Source organism: Panthera tigris, chromosome B4 (genome assembly GCF_018350195.1).
Source record: "Panthera tigris isolate Pti1 chromosome B4, P.tigris_Pti1_mat1.1, whole genome shotgun sequence".
NCBI lineage: Eukaryota > Metazoa > Chordata > Mammalia > Carnivora > Felidae > Panthera > Panthera tigris.
The window spans coordinates 115,429,999-115,453,462 of NC_056666.1; the positions used below are offsets into that span (position 1 = coordinate 115,429,999).

At 36.3% G+C, this 23,464-nt stretch overlaps 2 protein-coding genes across 12 annotated transcripts in view; one reads left to right on the forward strand and one right to left on the reverse strand.

Moving 5' to 3' along the window:
- VEZT (vezatin, adherens junctions transmembrane protein) overlaps positions 1 to 23,464 on the forward strand; it is a 78,774-nt gene that overhangs the window by 33,496 nt on the left and 21,814 nt on the right. For 6 of the 9 annotated variants that reach the window (XM_042992922.1, XM_042992926.1, XM_042992918.1 and 3 more), the window contains 7 exons: positions 3,147 to 3,322; positions 5,743 to 6,018; positions 8,762 to 8,911; positions 13,414 to 13,561; positions 15,388 to 15,719; positions 18,063 to 18,256; positions 23,029 to 23,129. In XM_042992922.1, the coding sequence (XP_042848856.1) occupies positions 3,147 to 3,322; positions 5,743 to 6,018; positions 8,762 to 8,911; positions 13,414 to 13,561; positions 15,388 to 15,719; positions 18,063 to 18,256; positions 23,029 to 23,129 (1,377 nt within the window). The remainder of the gene's footprint in view (positions 1 to 3,146; positions 3,323 to 5,742; positions 6,019 to 8,761; positions 8,912 to 13,413; positions 13,562 to 15,387; positions 15,720 to 18,062; positions 18,257 to 23,028; positions 23,130 to 23,464) is intronic. The other 3 variants (XM_007085632.3, XM_042992921.1, XM_042992925.1) reach the window with 1 other exon arrangement.
- LOC102955427 (uncharacterized protein C3orf20 homolog) overlaps positions 1 to 23,464 on the reverse strand; it is a 192,238-nt gene that overhangs the window by 23,814 nt on the left and 144,960 nt on the right. The gene's annotated exons all lie outside the window — the stretch shown is intronic.

Below are 23,464 nucleotides of genomic sequence, written 5' to 3' on the forward strand. Positions count from 1 at the left end.
ATAAAAGGTAGGATTTAAAGCTTTTATAGCAAAAACTTGATTTTTAATGCTTAATGTTTTACTATCTCTCTGTGTGTGTGGAATCCAAATCAGATAATAAGGCCAGTATGTGAGGATTTATTTCAAAGATTACTTGAAAAGCTGCCATGCTCCTCCTTTTGCCCTCCTTGCTTCCACCCCTTCCCTAACAGTAGTATAAAGTGAATTGTGCTCTTCTCTTTGTGAAAGTGGGGTGGAATGTCAGTTAATTGGTTCCTAAGCTTAGAATCATGATTCTAAGAAGAGTGAAGAGACACACGGAAAGATGTGCAGCATCCCTAATCATCAGGGAAATGCAAATCAAAGCCATAATGAGATGTCACCTTACACCTGTCAGAATGGCTGATATCAAAAAGACAAGAAATAACAAATGTTGACAAGGATGTAGAGAAAAAAGAACTTTCAGTACTGTTGGTGGGAATGTAAATTGGTGTAGCCACTGTGAAAAACAATATGAAAGTTCCTCAAAAAATTAAAACCAGAAATACCACACAATCCAGTAGTTTCACTAATGGTTATTTACGTAAAGAAAACAAAAACACTAATTTAAAAAGATAAATGCACCTCTATGTTTATTGCTGCATTATTTACAATAGCCAAGATATGGAAGCAACCTAAGTATCCATCAATAGGTGAATGGATAAAGAAGAAATTATATATATCTATATATCTATATATACATATAGATATATAGATATATAGATAATGAATATTACTCAGCCATAAAAAGAAGAATGAGATCTTGCCACGTACAACAACATGGATGGACCTACAGGGTATTATGCTAAATGAAATGAGTCAGACAGAGAAAGATAAGTACCATATGATTTCACTTGTACGTGGAATCTGAAAACCAAAAGAAACAAAACAAAAACAGACCCATAAATACAGAGAACAAACATGGTTGCCAGAGGGGTGGGGGTTGGAGGGATGGGCAGAATGAGTAAAGGGGAGTGGGAGGTTCAGGCTTCCAGTATGGAATGAGTAAGTCACAGGGATGAAAGACACAGCATAGGGAATTCAGTCAATGCTAACTGTAACAACACTGTATGGTGACAGATGGTAGCTGCACTTGTGGTGAGCATGGCATAATGTATAGAGTTGTCAAATCACTGTGTTGTACACCTGAAACCTAATGTAGCATTGTATGGTAACTAGAACTCAAAAAAAAAAAAAAAAAAACAGAGAGAAAGAAAGGAAGAAAAAAGAAAAGGAGAGGAAAGAGAAAAAGAAGAGAGAAGAAACAGTGGTTCAAATATGAAACAAAAGTGATACACAGGCACATGCAAGGTGTGTCAGTAGATGGTGAAAAAAAAAAAATAATGCCAGGCTAAAGGAAGACCAGCGTTCCAAGATGTTCTTGTTTTATATAACTGAAAATCAATAAAGGGGTGCCTGGCCGGCCTAGTCAGTAGAGCATGTGACTCTTGATCTTGGGGTCATGAGTTCAAGCCCCACATTGGACATAGAGCTTATCTAAAGAAAGAAAATTAGTAAATATATCCATATGGGACTAATATTAAAAATATTCTTCTCCTTCTCTAAAAGGAGTGTATGTGGTGACACATAACCCACAATCGAGGACATGCTCTCATAGTTGGATATATGGATCACTGCATTCCTATTAAGTTCCCATTATGAGGAGCTAGGGCAGGGTAGGCTCTTGTGTGGGAATGATTAACTGGCTAAGAAGAGCAAACCCATTGCCTTCAAACCCTGGACCTAATGGTTTTACTTTAACTGCTAAAGGCCTTATCCGGTAAAAGTTCTATTTTTTCTTAAAATAGGATCATTCTGTTCTTACATGTAATGCATAATAAAACTTCAAATTTTCTCATACAGCAGGCTATATGTAGGAAAGTATAATTGACTACCAAAGACTTAGGATTTGAAATCAGAATTCTAGAAGTTACTTAATCTCTTTGGGCATCAGTTTTCTCCTCTATAGAATGGAGAGGAGGATGAAATGTACATCACAGGGTTACTGTGAAAGTTAACCTATGTACTCTTAACATTGCTACTTCATCTCTCACCCTTTTTGTTTTATTTTGTTTGTTTGTTTGTTTGTTTGTTTGTTTGAAGTTTATTTATTTAAGTACTCTCTACACTCAACCTAGGGCTTGAACTCACAACTCCAAGATCAAGTCACATGCTCCTCTGACCGGGCCAGCTAGGCACCCCCTCATCTCTCACCTTCTTACCATGCATTGTATGGAAAGCTAAAAGCAGTAACTTGCAGTTCTAGAGAGGCTTTTGCTCTTCCCACCCCGTCTTCCAACTCTTTCATCTGGTCAGTTCTTGTTCATGCTTTAAGACTCAGCTCAGGCAGGCATCACCTGTTTTCCTTTCTCGGACTTCATTACAACTTTTGGTTCTTCTGTGCCATTTTCATAATCCCAGGTATACCTTATTGCACTTCTTTGCACATTGTAACTGTTTCCTTTTCAGTCCTCTTCATTAAACTGTGAGCTTTAAGAGTAGAGACCTTGTATGTTTTGTTCATTTTTTGTGCCTTTGGTCTCAAGCATGGTGCCTGGTATATATAATATTTCTTGATAGATAGAAAGAAAAGAAGAAGGAATAAATGAGCTGGTATATGTGAAAGCATTTTGTAAACTATAAAGTGCTATGCACATATTAGCGCGGTTTTGCATTACATTCCTTAATGTTGTGTTTGTCCATTTTTAGAAGGCCTTGATCCTGCTGATGTAATTCTTACATTTTGGCTATATTGTTACAGTATCCAGGGACAACATCTTATGTTACAGGATTATACCTTCCATGCTCTGTTCCAGCAATTTAATTAATTAGGCTTAACTAGACAGGCTTATTAATATGTAGTTACTACACATTTCTTTATTAAAAATTTATATTTCACATCTGGTGGCTCAATGATGTCCATTGCAATTTTTATTGTTTCACATTTACAGTGAAACTGAAACCCCATATACATAATACTAAAGATAGATTGGACTGTTGTATCTTCTTGGAGGCTATACTGAAAATATATATAATACCCCTAAATTTTGTTAGTACATTAGGAGCTTAGCATTTCATACAAAATTATGTGTGTATTAATGCCTCTCTTCGGGTTTTTTAATGGCAAGGATACTGGATTCCGACTCGACTCACTACATACCATCCTGCAACAGGAAGTCCTGTTACAAGAGGATGTGGAGCTGATTGAGCTACTTGATCCCAGTATCCTGTCTGCAGGGCAACCTCAACAACAGGAAAATGGACACCTTCCAACGCTTTGCTCCCTGGCAACCCCTAATATTTGGTACTGTCCAGAAAACATCTATCCTTTGCTTTCATATACAGTATTAGCAGAGGAAATCCACTGTGCTCTCTATTGTAAATTATAAACATTCCATACATTTTAACATTGTAATTAATGATAACCCAGAGGTTTAAAAAAAGAGTACCTTTCTAAAATAAATACTTTTTAAGGTGAAGCTGGAAAAACATCCAATTATTACATATTTTTAATTGAATCTAATTAGTTCTGTGTTTAATAACCCAACAAGCAGGCATAACATGTGCCCCAAGAATCTCTCTTACCCATACACCTATACACATGTGTGCATGCAGTCCTAGCCACTAGCTCTTTTATGTTTCTTTAAAATTAATAGATTATATCATAAACACATTGTAGAGACATCAAAAATAGAATGGGACGTGGAGGTAAAGTCAACTCTTGCTTTGTTGACTGAGAAGCCAAAGGAAATATAGACTGACAATTCAGTCCTAAAACTTTTCTTGAAGTATTTGGGTCTAATACAGAAGTCCCAGGCCATGAATACCAAAAAGGGACTTTATATACATATATATATATATATATATATATATATATATATATATATATACATACACATATATGTGTATGTACATGATATGTATATACATGTATGTATATATATATATATACATACATACATATACATATACACACACACACGCAGAACTGAACTATTAAAGTATGAGTTTATTAAGTGAACAAAATCATTGCTTGAACTATTCAAGTTATATAGGTGATTACATAACATTGGCCTGAGTGTTCTGGATGTATCTTTCTTATAATATTGACAAATGCTTCATATTGTAAGGGATAACAAAGTATGTCTTCCAAATTTGTAGGCACTCAGCATCATGATGGAGTAAAGCATCATCTTATCCTTTACAAATCTAAGAATGCAAGGAGCTGCTAGAAGGAACCAAGGGTTTTAAGAATTTTATAGCTTTAACTTCTAAGTTTGCTTTAGCCACAGGTGTGATTAAGCAACGCTGAGGCCTGTAAATACTTTTAGACTTCACTATTCATGCATGAAAGTATAGGATAAGATTTTGCTTTATGATGTTACCAATATCACCTGAAAGTAGAGGATTCCAAGGGAAATTAGAACAGGTAAATATTTATTAGGAAGCATTCTTACATGTGACTTTCTTTATAATTTGATTATAACTGTCTTTAAGTATTATTGATGTTTTTTTAGATATCCTAAGAGACATCTCCATATATTCACCTCTTTCTTATTACATTTTTATCAAAGCCTTCATTGCTTAAAAGACGTATTTTAGTCTATGTATTTGTAATTTGCCTAGATTTAAAAAGTTTCATATATACTTTTACTTTAGTTAAAGCAGTGAAAAAGTACAAAGTATGTGCATATTATCAGCTGCAGTATGTGTATTCCAGATTTATGATGATGATTATTAGATAACTTGAAACAATTACTCAAGTACATATTATTTCTGATTGGAAAAATGCTTATATTTTCTTGAGATATTTATTTCTGTGCAAATAATTAGAGTCTGACTTTGGGAAAAGAACTGATACTATCTTAATATTAAAACGTACTTTAATGTTAAAAATTAGTAACAATTATTTTTACTTTTAAATTTGTAAAATTGGATTTTAGGGGCGCCTGGGTGGCTCAGTCGGTTAAGTGTCCGACTTCAGCTCAGGTCACGATCTCGCGGTCCGTGAGTTCGAGCCCGGCGTCCGGCTCTGGGTTGATGGCTCAGAGCCTGGAGCCTGCTTCCGATTCTGTGTCTCCCTCTCTCTCTGCCCCTCCCCCGTTCATGCTGTGTCTCTCTCTGTCTCAAAAATAAACGTTAAAAAAAATTTTTTTTTAAAAATTGGATTTTAAACTCTGTACTTGGTTTTTAGGTTAGAAGAGTCCATATCTTTTTTTTTTTTTTTTTTTTTTTTTTTTTTTTTAGTGTTTATTTTTGAGACAGAGACAGCATGAGCAGGGGAGGGGCAGAGAGAGAGGGAGACAGAATCTGAACCAGGCCCCAGGCTCTGAGCTGTCAGCACAGAGCCCGATGTGGGGCCTGAACTCATGAACCGCAAGATCATGACCTGAGCAAAGTCGGACACTTTAACCAACTGAGCCACCCAGGCGACTCAGAAGAGTCCCTATCTTTAAACAAAAAGTCATTTCAGAGGACACCTGTTTCTTACATTCTTTACAAACTTATTAGCTTAGATTTTAATACCTAAGACACTGTTGTTTAGTTGCTAGATTTTTTAAAAACTATTTCACATTACTTATTTAAATGTTATTTTTTAAAGTCATAGTTTACAAAGAAGCTACTAGCATTTTGTCTATTTTAGTAAACCTGAATTATGGACTAAAGTAACACATCCTTCTCTAATCTGATGGGTTATCATGTTTCTTGGTTTCTGTGTTATAGGGATGTCTCAGTGCTGTTTGCCTTCATTAGTTTGCTCATTATGCTTCCCACTTGGTGGATTGTATCTTCCTGGTTGATATGGGGAGTGATCCTGTTTGTTTATCTGATTATAAGAGCTTTGAGATTCTGGAGGACAGCCAAACTACAAGTAACTCTAAAAAAATACATTGTCCGTTTAGAAGATACAGCAACAAATAGCCGAGCTTTTACTAATCTTGTGAGAAAAGCTTTACGTCTCATTCAAGAAACTGAAGTCATTTCCAGAGGATTTACACTGTGAGTTCATATTTCATTTTATTTTTTAAATAATTCTTTTCTACTACATAGTTAAATTAGAGTATTTATTACCTATTTTCATTTCTGTGTTGCATTTACAGAAAAAAAGTAAGTTTTTTCTTTAGCACTTAGTAAAGTCTGTTAACTGTGAAGGAATGAATACAGTATATGCTAGATTTAATATGTAGTATGATTCTGCTTATCTACTTTGAGAAACCAAAGAGCTTAGAGAATCATAATTATTTGTGTTATGTGATTTCTTATGAGTTAATATTCAAAAAGAGCCTAATATTGAAGCTGGCATGCAAAATTACCCAACAAATGTTTGTTTCCTTTACTCTCTGCCAGACATTCTCTTTCCTCAGTTTAAATGATAGATGTATCTGACTTGAATTCATTTTGAAAAATGTTGCCATGCATTAATAATATTCTTTAGGTAAATGTTAGCAGATATTATGGCACTGATACTCTCAGTATATCAAACAAATATTCACATTCCCACAGGAAATTAAATACTCTCCACTGTAGTCCAGTCTTAATTAAATATTAAGGTATAGGATATATAGGATATTTATTCTGTTATTAAAAGGATAGTTAATGTTTATTGAGCACGAATTATGGTCCAAATACTCTGCTAGGTAATTCTGTATACAACTAAAAGCATACAATTACATATGGTAGAACAAACGTTCAGGTCCATTCCATCTGACTCTAGAGCTTGTTTCCAGTCTGCTAGGCTGCCTGCTGAACACTAACAAATGACAGTAGTACTATAGTATGTTTAATCATTTATTTAACTTACATAACCTTTCCAGTCTGTAGGTGGGAGAAAGTAAGTATATGATGAAGAATGATTATTACTCTTAATTACTTATATCTGCAAAATCACGAAAAGGGACAGCAGAAGAACCTTGGGTAGTAATCTCGTTCTTCACTCTGCTGTGCTCTAGAATAGCACTTAAACTGTCCTGACAGAAAAGCCGTATCTGGAAAATAACAAAACAGGAAAGCAAAAGTATCTCTAGTAGTCACTCATTCTTTACTCTGTTGTGTTTTAGAACAGTGTTTAAACAATCCCAAAACAGGAGAGAGATTTTGTAACTTTTTTTTCTGCGTCTTTCAAAATGTAATAGTTCTCCGTGTCTGTTAATATTTGTCCTTGTATTATAAAGTCTATTTGTTGATAGAGCATAACAAATATTAAGTTGTTTGAGCATTAGATTTTAAAAGTTGAAAACAATGCTAAGTAATAGGTCCTTTTCATTCTTGATTTGTACAGTATTTCACTGAGCAGACTGGTTAAGCTAAATGGCTATGTGTCCAATTAATGCTTAGGCACATATAGAGGATTCTGTGCTTTTTGTCATTTTCCAACTTACATTAAAAATTATGTCTAGAATTGTCACGAAGAGCTAAAATGGGCCAGCTACACATGACTTACTTCCGGGTTATGATTCCTATCCATTGACATGCAGTCAGGCAAAAGAAATGTTGGAAAAAATTGTTTGACTTGTCTCCATCTAACTGGATAATGGACTGAGAAAAATTATGAGTAACAATAAATCTTGAATCATAACTTTTTTAGAAATATGTTCATCTTTAAAACTGATTTATTAGTAATATGGAGTGCACACAAGAGTTCTATATATTGAAAACATGTGCTGTGTTGTTCTGCCTTAATTTGTCCTCTCTAGCGAAGAATTGAACCATTCTTTGCCTCATTCCCTTATTTTAAATTAAGCCTATCAGTCATTGTCCTCTGTTGTTTGTTTTTTTTTTTTATAGATTTTTAATGTCTGAATACATTATGGTTTGGTTAACATTTTTAAAGTTTTGATTTAGATATCTTGTTTTGCAAATTTGTGGTTATATTGTAAGAAATTTATAAATTCCAATATTTTGTATTGCTATTGGGAGAGGTTACTGGTTAGGTGGAAAAACTATTATCCAATAGTTATGTAATATGAAATCATTCTATGTTTCATTTAACAAAGCATGATATATTATACATCATTGTTGCAAATAGGTACTCCCCATTTATCTTTTGGAAAGTACTATGAAATGTGCTTCCTCTTGAATAGTTTGGAGAGTAGCTATGCTACTGCCTAGTAACCCTTCCTTTGCCTTTCTACTTGCATTCCCCTGTTGGCCACTGGTCCTGTTATCTCTCTGCGTCCCCTACTTCATTTTGAGTAGGTAAGTGCCAGTGGCAGCAGGTGGGTAAGTCATTTTACCCTACTTTTATGAATGTACAGAATGTATTTCTATACAGTATTTCATTGTTCTGTACAAGTGACCAAAAATATGAGTGATGAACATATGTAAATGCATATTAAGAATGTAAAACTTTTCATACTTACTGTAGATACAGGTTTTAAAAACTAAATGTAAAACAGTACCACTTTAGTATATTTTAGCAGGTAGAGTGTCTATATCAAAAAGTTGCAATGTCTTACCTAAGTATTCTACATTTCTACCATATTTTGACTAAAATATATTGTTTCCCGTATCAGAAGAAGCCTTTACTCTTTGAGATTTTGATTTTTCATTTGTCTTTTTTTGGAGGGGGGCTATCCATGTATCAGGGAAATGGCTATTTATGAGACCTGAGCTGGGATGTTTACAGTCTTTTTTCTAATAAAAACCATGAAAAAGGTTTTTTTCTAAGTTGAATAGAATTGGGGATTTAGAAAACAAAAACTTTAGGACACCTGTACAGTTGTATCACATTTTACTTTTCAAGTTTGCTTGACAGGGTCAGTGCTGCTTGCCCATTTAATAAAGCTGGACAGCATCCCAGTCAGCATCTCCTCGGTCTTCGGAAAGCTGTCTACAGAACTGTAAGAGCCAACTTTCAAGCAGCAAGGCTCGCTACCCTATATATGCTGAAAAAATATCCTTTTCTGTCTTCATGTAAGAATAAATATGCTTCCAGAGTCCTGAATATATAGATAGTATAGCTGCATCCTGTAAAAGTTAAGTGTGAACTGAGATTGCCTATTTTGGAGCTAATTTCCATCATCACTTCTATTTTAAAACTGGAAATGCAGTCTAGGGGGAGTAACAATAACAGACAGGAAAAAAGGTTTTCTGTTCTCGTGTGGCTCAGTTTCAACTGAGGAAAAACTTGAAGGCCCTCCCTCTACTGGTCCAAAGAATAAAGTCAGAAGAACCTGGCTTTGCTAGGTCTGACATTTTTAAGAGTTACTGGACACACAAATTTGCGTCATGACATGGAAATAAACTGGTAACAGGAAATCCTTCCCCTTTGAAGAAACAGAGGCTCTCAAGTCAGATTGGCTAAGTTTAAATTTTGGCTCTATCAATTACTGCCTAGGTGACCTTAAGCAAGTTTCTTAATTTTCTGTACCTTGCGTTATTCATTTTAAAAATGGCAGTAACAACATACTCTTCCTGTGGTTTTGTTAACATCAAATAAGTTAGTGCATATAAAGTGCTTAGACAGTGCCTGGTGTATAATAAACACTCAGACTGCATGACAATAAGTCAGTCACTTACATTTACTCAATCAGGAAATCAGTTCTGTTAATCAGTAAATAAAGGTGTGTAGGATCTTTATTTCAGTTAAGATTCATAGGTAAGTTAAATTATGAGTAAATAGAGTACAAAAATACTTCTTTGTACCTTCAGTATTTGGGGTACTGTAGCATGGATAAATATGCTTAACGTTTACAGAGTGCTTTATTATGTCTTTGTATATACCTTTCCAGCTAGATCTTATCTCCATTTTATGAAAAAACTAAATAAAATCTCCATTTTGTGTGATTTGCTTGGTGTTACACGACTAGTGAGAGGTGAAGTTGTGTCTTAATAGGACTTATTAAGTGTCCTTAATAGGACTTAAGTCATAAGTCCTATAGGACTTATGACTTAAAACCTTTTCTATATGTATATATATATATACGTATATATACATATATATATATATATGCGTATATATATATGTATGTATATATATATATGTATATATATATACTCTTTTAACTGTATGACTTCTTTGGAAATTAAAAGCATTTTATTTTTAGTCATGAACTTGTCCATTCAATTCCCATGCTGCCTGAGTACCCATCTGCTATGTGCTAGACTTTTGAGTATACTCAATAGATTAACTGGAATTCATAATACACCAGAAGTGCCCAGGGTACCTTCCAACATAGTAGGACAATGTACTTGGCCTAAGGGGTCAGAGAATGCTTTCAAGGAATTGACCTTGAGGATAATAAAAGTCTGCATTCAAGTATAATGAAGCAAAGATAGGGGGAAAAAATAGGGGTATGGTAGTATGGCATGTGAACTTCAAGTAGTTACTCATTCAGCAAGTATTGAGAATAAACTCAGTGCCAAGCAATATGCTAATCACTAGATATATGATGGTTCACATAATAGACACGGTCCCTGCCTCAGAATACTTCTAGCTTAGTGAGGGGTGAAGGAGCAGAAAGGAATAACCTAACAGAGATTGCAAATTTATGAGTTTCCTGTGCCAGTTACTTTTTCTAGGTAATAGAAACCTAGCAGTGGACAAGACAAGATCATTGTACTCATGACTCTGACCTTCTTGTGGATGAGGTAATGAATAAAAAAGTGAGATTTTCACATATCTGTTGTATAAAAACCCAGCAGAATAGGATAGAGTGATTGGTGAGTTACTGCTTTTGATTGGATGATAGGGGAAGGCCTTCCCGAAGAGTTGACATTTAAAATGAGATTTATGGGGCGCCTGGGTAGCTCAGTCAGTTAAGTGTCCGACTCTTAATTTCGGCTCAGGTCATGATCTCACAGTTTCATGGGTTCGAGCCCCACATCAGGCTCTGTGCTGACCATGCAGAGCCTACTTGGGATTCTCTGTCTCCCTCTCTCTCTGCCCCTCCCCCACCCACTCTGTCTCTGTCTCTCTCAAAATAAATAAACACAAAAAATTAAAATAAATAAATAAAATAAAATGAGATTGTAATGAGGAGAAAGATCATGTTCCAGTTTGACGGACCAGTGAGTATAAAGATCTTGTGACAGGAGTTATTTTAGCAGGATTGGAGGACAGCAAAAAGGCCATCATGTCTGGAGCACAGTAAATTGGGAGTTGGGGCATTAGGTGACATTCAGAGGTAGGCAGGAACCAGAACATATTTACCACACAAGAAACCTTAAGGAATCAAAATAAAAAAGAATCCACCAACTATTTCTTCAAAAAGACCAAGCAGTATAAACCCTCACATGTCTGGTCAAAGTAAAAAGAGTACAAATATACAAAATTAGTAACAGAGCTATAACCATAGATATGGAAGAAATTAAAATAATTATAAGGAGATAGTATATAGAACTTTGTGGTAGCAACTTTTAAAAAAGAAAACACCTGGGAGCACCTGGGTGGCTCAGTGGGTTAAGTTTGACTTCAGCTCAGGTCATGATCTTATGGTTCATGAGTTTGAGCCCCACATGGTGCTCTCTGCTGTCAGCACAGAGCCCACCTCGGATCCTCTGTCCCTCTCGCTCTCTGCCCCTCCCCCATGCATTCTCTCTCTCCCTGTCTCTCTCTTTCTCTCTCTCAAATAAACTTACAAAGAAAGAAAGAAAGAAGGAAAACACCTGATTTTATGTAAACAATGGAAAATTTGCAGGTATAGAAAAGTGATAAAGTTCTTGATGCACTACTATGGAATGATATCCAAATTGTTGAAAAAAAGAATGAAGTGCACAGCATTGTTTATGCTACCCTTCGATTGTGCGTAAAAGTGTGTGTGTATACACACATACACATATATATGAGACTATTTGTATATATGGGAGATTATAAATACATATGAGGGAATATGTGTATGTGTATATATCCACATACATATTTATATTTGGATTTGCTTTTATGCATGCATAAAGTATCTTGAAAGGTGCACAAGAAGGGGCAGCTAGGTATCGCAGCTGGTTAAGTGTCCAACTCTTGGTTTCGGCTCAGATCATGATCTTGTGGTTTGCGAGGTCAAGCCCAGCATCCAGTTCCACGCTGACAGTACAGAGCCCTCTTGGGATTCTCTGTCTCCCTCTCTCTTTCTGCTCCTCCCCTGCTCGTGCTCTCTTTCGCTCTCTTTCGCTCTCTCTCTCTCTCTCTCAAAATAAACTTAAAAAAAAAAGAGACACACAGGTTATCTTGAGAGATACTAATCACAGTTATCGTCTGTGCCTTTAGCTAGGGGAATGAGGTAGCTAAGGGACAGGGGTAGGAAGCAGTTTTTACGGTGCTCCTTAATACCTTATGAATTTTTTTATACCTTATGAATTTTCAATCCTGTGAATATATTACATGTTTAAAAATTAAATGAATAAAGGAAATTTTAACTACCAGGTTCAGATGGTTTTATAGTTTTTTTAAAAAACTATTTCAGACCATAGAAAAGGTTAGGAAGCCTCTACTACCTCATTTTATTTATGAAGATTCTGTAATTGCAATACCAAAACATGTATTATAAAGAATAAAAAACTAGACCAATCTCACAGATGGAGATACAAAATATTTAAGTGAAATATTTATATATTTACGATAGCACTATATTAAGATATTATATGATCAAATAGGAGTATGCTGGAAATATAAAAATAGTTCAGTATTAGGAATTGTATGGATATATTCTTTTTTTTTTAATTTTTTTTTTAATGTTTATTTATTTTTGAGACAGAGAGAGACAGAGCATGAACAGGGGAGGGGCAGAGAGAGAGGGAGACACAGAATCTGAAATGGGCTCCAGGCTCTGAGCTGTCAGCACAGAGCCCGACGCGGGGCTCGAATTCACAGACCGTGAGATCATGACCTGAGCCGAAGTCGGACGCTTAACCGACTGAGCCACCCAGGCACCCCAAGGAATTGTATGGATATATTCTTTATAAAAACTGTTGAAGGCGGAAAAAATCACATATTAAGCTGATAGATACCCATGAGGAAGAGAAAGAGGAAACAGGCCAGTAGTCTGAGTGGGACAACCTAGATAGAACAGGCTTAGTGCTAATGGTGTTTTGCAGCCTGAGCACTGGTAAGAAGAGAAAAGTAGGTACTGTAGTGTAGAAAGGGCCTGAGCCACGATACAGCAAAGTACACAATATAGTTTCAAAAGCTACTTGTCAAAAATAACTAAGTTAGCACGTTAGCACTTGTAAAGAGTTGAACTTTTAACTGTTTAGAGATGAAGGTGTTTTATTCACATGTATACTAGTAGTAAGATACCTGAGGTTTGTTAATATAGTAGATTTTAAGATTGGTTTCTTTTTTTTTTAATGGATATTAATCACCTCCAGTCAAAGTTCAGAATAAAGATGAGTAAAGGTAATTTGGGATGATATGACTGTACCCTTTATACTTTTAATGAAAAGGCCTTAACTTAATTTAACCTACCCCCTGAACTCTGAGAGTGACAATGTAACCAACTACATCTGTGTGGTGCCTTTTAAGGAGCTGGGCCTGGGCCTTAGTGAAGAGCAGATTTCAGAAGAGGAAGCACATGACCTTACAGATGGCTTCAGCCTTCCTGCTTTGAAGGTACTCTGCCTGTGGAAAGGGCTGAAGAAAAGACAGTTGCACTCCGATTGTGCCTGTGCTATCTGAATGTAAATGGGACACCGGTCCCTTGCTGAACCGTCATCATAATAGCCTTCCTGACGTATGTGATGCTGTCTTTAAAAGTTGAGAGCATCATAAAGATTGGATGAGGAGATCCTTATAGTCTGATATCAAAATACTTAAAATTCTTACTGTAAGCATATCTTGCCTTAAATCAGAGTTTATAGATAAGTGAGTTTACATTAATAGAAAACCAGCATGAGTGACTTTATGACTACTTGTTTTAACAAACATGGGTAAACAGCATATAAGATCTGTATCTTCCCTTGGAAAATCTACATAAAAGGATATATTTGACTATATAAGAATTAAGCTTCTAAATGAAAAAATTGCAATGATTTTTAACAAAGGTAGATAGAATTCTTTCTATATAAAGAACACTAAGTTATGTTAAATCTAGACAAGATAGGTGGTGCATGAACTGGTTTCACAAAGGAAGAACTAGAAGTGGCCAATTCAGTTTCAGAGCGTCTGGATGGCTCAGTCAGTTGGGCGTCTGACTCTTGACTTTGGCTCAGGTCGTGACCGTAGGGTTGCGGGATTTGAGCCCTGTGTCAGGCTCTGCGCTGAGCATGGAGCCTGCTTAAGATTCTCTCTTCTCCCTCTGCCCCTCTCCGCCACTCATACATGCTCTTGCTCGCTCGCTCACTCGCTCTCTCTAAAAAAAAAAATAGCCAATTCAATCTCGTTAGTAATAAGTAGACATTTTGCCAAGGTTATTGAAAGTTGATAATATTCATTATCTGTGAAGATCAGTAGTCACACACTATTAATAAAAGTATAGATTGGCTCACTTTAGCAGTTAATAAATACCAATCTTCGGAAAGATACCGTATTCTTCAGTAATCTTAAGCTTAAAGACAAGTAATCAGAATATACTCGAAGTATGTTCATGATATTACCACAACAGCAAATATTGGAAACAAATTAAAAGCTAAGTAATATGAGATTGGTATATTCTTTGGGATTAGTAGTCGAAAAATTGTACGATGGAAGAAACAAAATAAAGCAAGTTAGAAAAACAGTGTGTGTGGTAAGATTCCAGTAGTAATTTTATTTTTATTTTTGGCTTTTTGAGAGAGGGAGAAAGAGAGAGGGCACAAGTGAGCAAGGGGCAGAGAAAAGCGGCAGAGAGAGAGAATCCCACAAGGGGCAGGGAGAGAGAAAGAGAAGTGAGGCTCACCTGAAGCGGGGCTTGAGCTCACCCAGTGCAGGCTTCAAACTCAGAAACTGAGATTAATACCTGAGCTGAAGTCAGACGCTTAACCGGCTGAGGTACCCATGCACTCCTATGTTATTTCTTAGCTGTTTTCTAAGCCAAAATAATGGTATAATTTTGAATCCTAAACTCTGGATGTATCACTGACTAATTTCTTTGGACTTCTATAGGTCCATTATTCCTACTGTCTTCTTTCCTACTTTGTGTCAAATTTGTAAATAATTCATCAAGGAATATTCATTTACAATAGATGTATCTCATTATCAACACTTCTTTTCTGGGATAGAACTGTTCTAAAATATATACTGGTATTACATGCTATATTGGTATTAGAAGTTCCCACATGCCATGACTACATAATTTGATCAAACATTCTCAGCCAGTCTTGAGGGTTAGTTCAAGCTCAGCTGTATTCATGACTTAGGATAAAGTGAGAAATTTAACCAGAAGTTAAGATAAACAAATTAGTGGTTTGTTTTGAATTTTGATCGTTTTTTTTATTGATGTAGTCCCGTTTTCTTTCTAGGTTTTGTTTCAACTCTGGGTGGCACAGAGCTCAGAGTTCTTCAGACGGTTAGCCCTATTACTTTCTACAGCTAATTCACCTCCTGGGCCCTTACTTACTCCAGCACTTTTGCCTCATTGTATTTTATCTGATGTGACTCAAGGTCTACCTCATGCTCATTCTGCCTGTTTGGAAGAGCTTAAACGCAGCTATGAGTTTTATCGGTACTTTGAAACTCAGCACCAGTCAGTACCACAGCGTTTATCCAAGACTCAGCAGAAGTCAAGAGAACTGAATAACGTTCACACAGCAGTACGCAGCTTTCAGCTCCATCTGAAGGCATTGCTGAATGAGTAAGTTTAGAAGCCAAATAAGAAAATGTCCCCATGTTCAGCAAGCTTCATTCTCCTGCCATTGTGATGATTGGCTTGTGTCCTAACTGGAAAGTAGCAGCAAAATTAAGACATGCAGCATGAAGGACAGTTTATAGCTATGAATGTAGCAGAGAAAGAATGATTTGGGGAGTCATTTGTAGTTTTCACTTTGTCTGATTTCAGCCCAGAACCTAGAAACATAGGACAAAAACAGGTGTTCATTCTGTTTGAGAGCTGAAATGGAGATGTTTATGAATACTGAGCTTGTTTTAACTCTTTTTAAGTGGGGCTCTTAAACTGGAGCCTGCGGTCTAAGAAAAGTATCTGCCAGCACTGGAACAGTAAGTTTTAAGAGGTATTGTTATATATAGTTGAAGAATAACATATTGCAATTTTAAAAATAAAGCATATTTGGACATTTTCTACATCAGAGGACCAACTTTTTTGGCCCCAGTTGAATAGTGAAGTGCAGGGTCCATAGTTTATATTTGTTTATCTTCTACTTTGCCTGGTATTATTGGTACTCTGCCTTGGTCAAATGTAGGATCCAGTCACTCCAGTGAAATTTTTCTGTAACGGATACTTGTAGTATAGGGCTGGATCAGATGGATGGTTGGGTTCATGTTGTGTTGGTAATCAGGAAGGTCATAGGAACTTAATGAGTTGATGAGATTGTAGTTGATGTACTCGACCCTGGATACCAGGCAAGAAGTAGAAGGGGAGGGCAGGAGTCCATTTTGTAAGATCAAAATAGAACAAAACAAGTCAAAAGCATTTGAAGTCTCAGTAAAATCAAAGGGCTAGTTCACTGGAGTGAGGAAGGATATGATGAATAAAAATAGGAAATTAAGGTGAGAGAAACATTTTGAGAAGGTAAGTTTTTACCCATCTATTTACTGTCTGAGCTGGTCTCTAGCTGCTATTCTAAGAAAGCAGATGAATGAATGCTAACCTGACTCAGTCTTATCTCCCACAGGGAGTATGGGAGACAAGGCAATCTCTACTTGAGTGGGCAACAAAGGTCGGGCCTTTGTCAGGAAAAAATTTCAGTGGAAAGGTTGTATTGGGCAAAGGTAGAGTCTCTAAAGAATTAATTTTTGGCAGTAGAATCAGAACTACACAAGACATAATGGAATGCATTAGAGTGAGGGAGGATGGCTCAGGGAAGAAAGGCCGCACTGGATGGACATGAACAAGAGGGGCTTTGTGCCTCGGGCAGAGATTGTGGATTATGCATGGGAAGGATGTCTCCAGCTTAAAAATGAAATATTCTATATATGCTACTATACGTCACCTTTCAAACAGTATACCGGTCACAAACCATCATCTGTGATTTGCTCTATAGCACAGCTACACAAAATTTTTAGAAGTGTTGTCTGAACACTTCCAAAAACATTTGTTTTGTGTTTCACTCCTCCTCCTTACTTGTCCCCATTGCTCTTCCCAGTTGCTGATACTAGGGCATTAACCCTTTAACTGTTCTCCCTGCCTCCAGAGAGCTCCCTGCCAGATTAATGTTTCTGAGGCATATATTTGCTTTCTCCCTTAATCAAACATCTTCACTGGTTACAGAGTACAAGCAGCATAGACAGAAGTCTGTGTAAAACATTCTGTTGAAAGAATTTGCTATAACTCTATTATAGTCTGCTTTTCAGTCCTTCTCATTCTTTTCCTTCAGTCCAAACAAACTGCATAAATGCCTTTTCCCATATACCACTTAGAATGAACTTTCTCATCTTTTGTACATGTTCACATTTTATCCATCCTTCAATGCTTCCTCAAAAGTACCTTTTCCTTATGGGCTTTCCTATGGGCTTAGCTTCAGCCCATATTTACAGCTGACAGCTGTATAACTCTGGGCAAGTTTCTTTAACTCTCTGGACCTAATTCCTCATCTGTAAAATGGAAATAAAATGTTAGTTATAACTTTTTATGATATTGTATTATATTTCTCTATAATGCATAATTTCCCTGATTTAGCTATTTTTCCTATTAAGTATGAAATGAGCTTAATTTATCATTTCAGCTCATAAAATGCCTCATATATGTAAAAGAAATATTGTTGAATAAATAGGTGATACTCTTTATAAGCTTTTTACAACATTACGATAAAATACACGTAACATGAAATGTATTATTTAATCATTTTTAAGTGTACAATTTAGTGGCCTAAAAAAGTAAACATACATTGTTATGTAACCATCACCACTTTCCATCTCCAGAACTTCATCTTTTAAGCTTATTTCTTAAATAAGTCCTGTGAGTTATAAATTTTCCACTTAATATTTTAGAAATCAGTTTCTGTTTTTCTTTATTACTCAGGGTAATAATTCTTGAAGATGAACTTGAAAAGCTTGTTTGTACTAAAGAAACACAAGAACTAGTATCAGAATCTTATCAAATCCTAGAACAGAAGTTGAAGTTGATTCAGCCCCATGTTCAGGCGAGCAACAATTGCTGGGAAGAGGCCATTTCTCAAGTGGACCGACTGCTCCGAAGAAACACAGATAGGAAAGGTACCAATGAGTGCTTCCTTTCATACACACTTGTCAGACATGCTTACTCCACGCCAGTAGGGTTTTATTAGGTAGATTTCTCATCTCCACGATGAAAGCGACATGACAAAACTTAATTTACTAAAAGAAAGTTGAACTTATACATACAAACTGACACTGAATATATAGTCTGGCTCTTTGTAAACAATAAATGAATATGTTTTGAAAGTTCTCTGAATCGTAAACCTCCTTTTCAAAAACTTCAGTGAGGGGCACCTCGGTGACTCAGTTGGTTAAGTGTCTGACTTTGGCTCAGGTCATGATCTTGCGGTCCGTGAGTTTGAGCCCTGCGTTGGCTCAGTGCTGACGAGCCTGCTTCAGATTCTGTGTCTCTCTCTCTCTCTGTGCCTTCTCCACTTGTTCTCTCTCTCTCTCTCTCTCAAACATAAATAAACATTAAAAATAATAATAATGAACTTAAATGAAGGGATAGATTTTAATAGGTAGTATTCCATAATTAGAACTTTTAGAAACTCTTTTCCCATTAGTGTAATAATGAGTTTGATAGTTAGGGGCCAGAAGTTGAATCTTGCTTTTAAGATAAAACACTTCAGCCATTCATAAATGATAAATAAATGCTATAATAGGTGGCACTGCATACTTGTTATTAAGGGTCTAAAATGTATTAAATGCCATTATTTAATGGTAACATTGGAATGCTTTGTATTGCTAGGCAAATGGGCAATCTTGAAATTTTATGCGAAACTGCTTTAATTTGACCCATTTTTACTAATCACTAATTCATTGTAAATATTTGGCATATTAATTTCTGAACTTGTGCTACCAAACAATACCATGTTTATCCCTTGGACCCTTATGATAAAGTTAATCAGATTTACGTATAGAAATTGTATTGCTGGCAAAGATGATTAATGCTTTATCATCCTGTTAGTCATTTTTTTGTTTCCAGCTAGATCTGTAATACTTTAATGTCTTTAAGAAGCTGAATAAGTCTTTACATAGGGAAAGTATTAACTTTATTCAAAGGAAGTGTTAACATGCTAATTACTGATGCATCACCAATAGATTTCCTTTATATCTAAAATGTAATTGGCAAGTAATTTTTTTCTTCAAAGGGTAAATTTGCCAAGGATTTTTAATATGTGCAAATATTTATGCATGTTAAACTTTCTGATGTGACTTAAGTCTAGAGCTTTTGAGTACATTTTCTTCAAATGGAAACATTCAGAACACCACTGGGTATTAAAAGATACATCCCATTCATCCCTCCCCTTAGCATACTCTGAGATGCTGAATCTTAGTCACTTAAACATAATTGTCAAAACTGTCTCCAAATCATCGGGCAGGTGATAAGCCATTATGTTCTCCATATGTGGCTTTTGCTTATAGGTGATAGTGATAAGAATTAAGATACAAGTCATTTTCAAACTTTTCTCCATAAAACGCTTATAGTGGCCATGGCTATACAACTTTGAATAAAATATTTATATGATTTTTTTTTAAGAAGCAGGTGCTTTATTTAGCTGTTAGCTGGGTTTTTTTTAATGTTCATTTGTTTATTTTGAAAGAGAGTGCTCACGCATGCATGCTCATGCAAGTGAGGGAAGGACAGAGAGAAAGAGAGAGAGAATCCCAAGGAGGCCCCTGCAGAGCCCACCACAGGGCTCAGACTCACAAACCATGAGATCATGACCTGAGCCAAAATCAAGAGTTGGATGCTCAACCACCTGAGCCACCCAGGTGCCCTAGCTGTTAGCTCTTTTTTAAGTTATTTTAAAACTACAGAAGTATCACCATAGCTCACGGTACCCTTCATCCATATTCCTCAGTTGTTGACATTCTGCCATATTGGCCTTACCTCCTTATGTATCCATGTATAAATTCTTTTGGTAGTATTTTTTTTTAATGTTTATTTATTTCTGAGAGAGAGTGAGCATGAGCAGGGAGGGGCAGAGAGAGATGGAGACCCAGAATCTGAAGCAGGCTCCAGGCTCTGAGCTGTCAGCACAGAGCCTGACATGGGGGCTCGAACTCACAACCTGCGAGATCATGACCTGAGCTGAAGTTGGACGCTCGACCGACTGAGCCACCCAGGTGCTCCTCTTTTGGTAGTATTATTCTGAACCATTTGAGAGTAAGATGCAGACATGAGACCACATTACCCCTAAATCTTCTGTTTGCATTTTTGAAAAATGGACATTCTCCTACATACCCACAATATACCACCAAAATGAAGACATGAGCACTGATATAAATTGCTTTCTTATCCACAGATCCCATTCTAATTTCACTGATTGATACAATAGTAATTTTATATGTCCAGATTACACATGGCATTTAGCTTTTATGCTCTTCATTCACTTTAGCTTTTCTTGTCTTTCATGATAAGTATTTTATTTAAAAAAATATCCTGAGGTTATATAAATATCCTTTCTTCACCAAATATTTACTCGCTATTAAGCATATACAATCTATATGATGCACTAGTATTCCAGATATTTACTCACGAGATATAAAAATTTAATGTTCACATGAAAATCTATAAACATGTTTATAATGGCTTTATTCATAATCACTAAAAACTAGAAGCAGACCAGGTATCCTTCAGCTGGTGAATAGATAAACTGTTCTATCCATCCACACAATGGAATAGTGCTCAGCAATAAAAGAAGAAATGAACTACTGATACATCATTAAGACGGAGGAATCACTAATGTGTTGTGTTAACCACTACATAGTCTATGATCCCATTTAAATGACATTCTTAAAACAGTAAAATTTCATGGGAACAGCAAACATACCAATGGTTATTGGGAGTTGGATATGGAGAGATGAATAACATAAGAAATGTTTTGAGGTGAAGGAACTGTTCTCTATCTTAGTTGTGGTGGTAGTGGTTATATGACTCTAATTTGTCTAAACTCATAAAATTATATACCAACAAGAGTGAATTTTATTGAGTAAAATAAAATAGCTTAGACTTTTTCACCCACTAGTTTTAGCATCCATTTGTGGATCTTGCTTGAATTAGCTATTATTGTGATGGTTGCCAGGTGGTAATTTTCTAATTCCATTTTTCCTTTTATACTTACTAGTTGGCATTCTATTGTGAGCCAAAGCATCCCCCTTTTCTGCTTATTTATATCAATATGGATGTATGGATTCTTATTTTATTCTGTGGATCATAATTTGTTATTTTGTTGCTCAAATTGTACAAAGTTTGACCAGAGGGAGCCCATTTAAGGTTTGTGTCATTTTTTGATCATTTTTTGATCACGTCTTTATACTTTACTTGCCCCTAGCCCTAAGGGGTGCCCCTTGTGGGTGCTAAGTATGCTCATAGCCACTGGGATGTTCTTGTTTTTACCAATTTTCAGTGTAGAGGACAGTGAAATATATCTGTGTATATACTTATACATACATATTTCTACATCTGTCCATATATGTTATAAACCATGGGTTCACATCGATACCTCCAAACCAGTTCCATGGTTCTTCCTATACTTCTCCCTCTGTATATTTGTACCACCATGAGAAACTTGGCTCTCATTATCTTCAGTATTAACTTATTTATTCAATGCCTTGTATGTAAGCAATCACCTGATAATATGGACTGTCTCCTAAGCCACATTGCTGCTGACTCACACCTAGTGAGAGTCCTTCCCATCCTGTCTCATTCCAGTCCAGCTTGCTTTGTCCACACTAGCCCTTGACAGCCAGGAGTCTCCCCTAACTCTGGTCCCAACCAGTTATCTGTCATTACTTTTAAAAGATAGAAATCTAGATGTCTAAAGCCTAATTCTTTTTTAAGTTTATTTATTTTGAGAGAGAGAGACTGAGTGAGCGAGCATGAGCAGGGCCAGAGAGAGAGAGGGAGAGAGAATCCCAAGCAGGCCCTGCACTGTCAGCGCAGAGCCGAAGTCTCACGAACTGTGAGGTAATACCTAAGCCAAAACCAAGAGTCGGACACTCAATTGACTGAACCACCTATGCACCCCTAACGCCTACTTCTTTTTTTTTAATGTTTATTTATTTATTTTGAGAGAGAGTGAGTGAGCAGGGGAGGGGCAGAGAGAGAGAGAGAGGGAGACAATCCCAAGCAGGCTCCACACTGTCAGCGTAGAGCCCAACACAGGGCTCTAACTCACAAACAGAGAGATCATGACCTGAGCCAAAACCAAGAGTCAGATGCTTAACCAACTGAGCCACCCAGGTGCCCAAGCCTACTTCTTTTTAAGTAGAGAGATAATGTTGGAAGGTAGAGAGCTGGATATGAGAATATGAGAACCCTCTGGTTAGATACCAAATACCAATGTTAAGTAATGAAAGTTAACACCTGGGTGATCTTTTCAAGCTATGACTTGTGAAACCCATTTCCAATTCTAACTTCTGAGAATAAAAATAATATAAGGGAAATGTAAGATTGAAGTTTATTTTTTGTGGGGAAGAGTGATGGTCTGTCTTTGAGACTTCCCATGCCATGAACGAAAGTTGATTTATTTAGCGAGTATTTAGAGAGGAAGTACCTGTTGTGAACCAGATACTATGGTGAGGTGAAGAAGGGAGAGGAAAACAAGTTTCTCCTCTGAGAGTTTAACTTACATTGTAAATCTACCGCTATTACCATTGTTAACTTTAACATCCTTAATTTTTTTATAAATTGAAAGTTATAATCAGAACGTCAGACTATGAAATTGGCAAAATATTAGTACTAAAAATGTTTTTTTTAATTCGATGTTCACTCATTTCTGTGTGGCCTATTGCTTTTTAAGGCAAGTCTGAAATGGTGTGTGAAAACCCACATTGTACTGTGGTACCTTTGACGCAGCCAACTCTACACATCGCGGACAAAGATCCAATCCCGGAGGAGCAGGTAATGGTGAAAATTGCTGTTTTCTTCCCCCTAAAGAAGAGTTTCCCATACAGAGTTTACCTATCTATCTCTGTAAGTGGTGTGGATCATTACTGACTAAGTTGTTAAATTTATGTTTGTGATGAGCTTCAAAATTACCACACAATATATTGAACTGATAACAAATCATTAGTTCTTAGTACGTTGAGTTTGAATCCACTGAATCTACCAGCAAATTTTTATAAAGATTTTTTTCTTTAATATTTTATTTATTTTTGAGAAAGAGGGGCGGGGGAGAGAGAGACAGAGAGAGAGAGAATGAATGAATGAATGAGTGGAGGAGGGGCAGAGAGAGA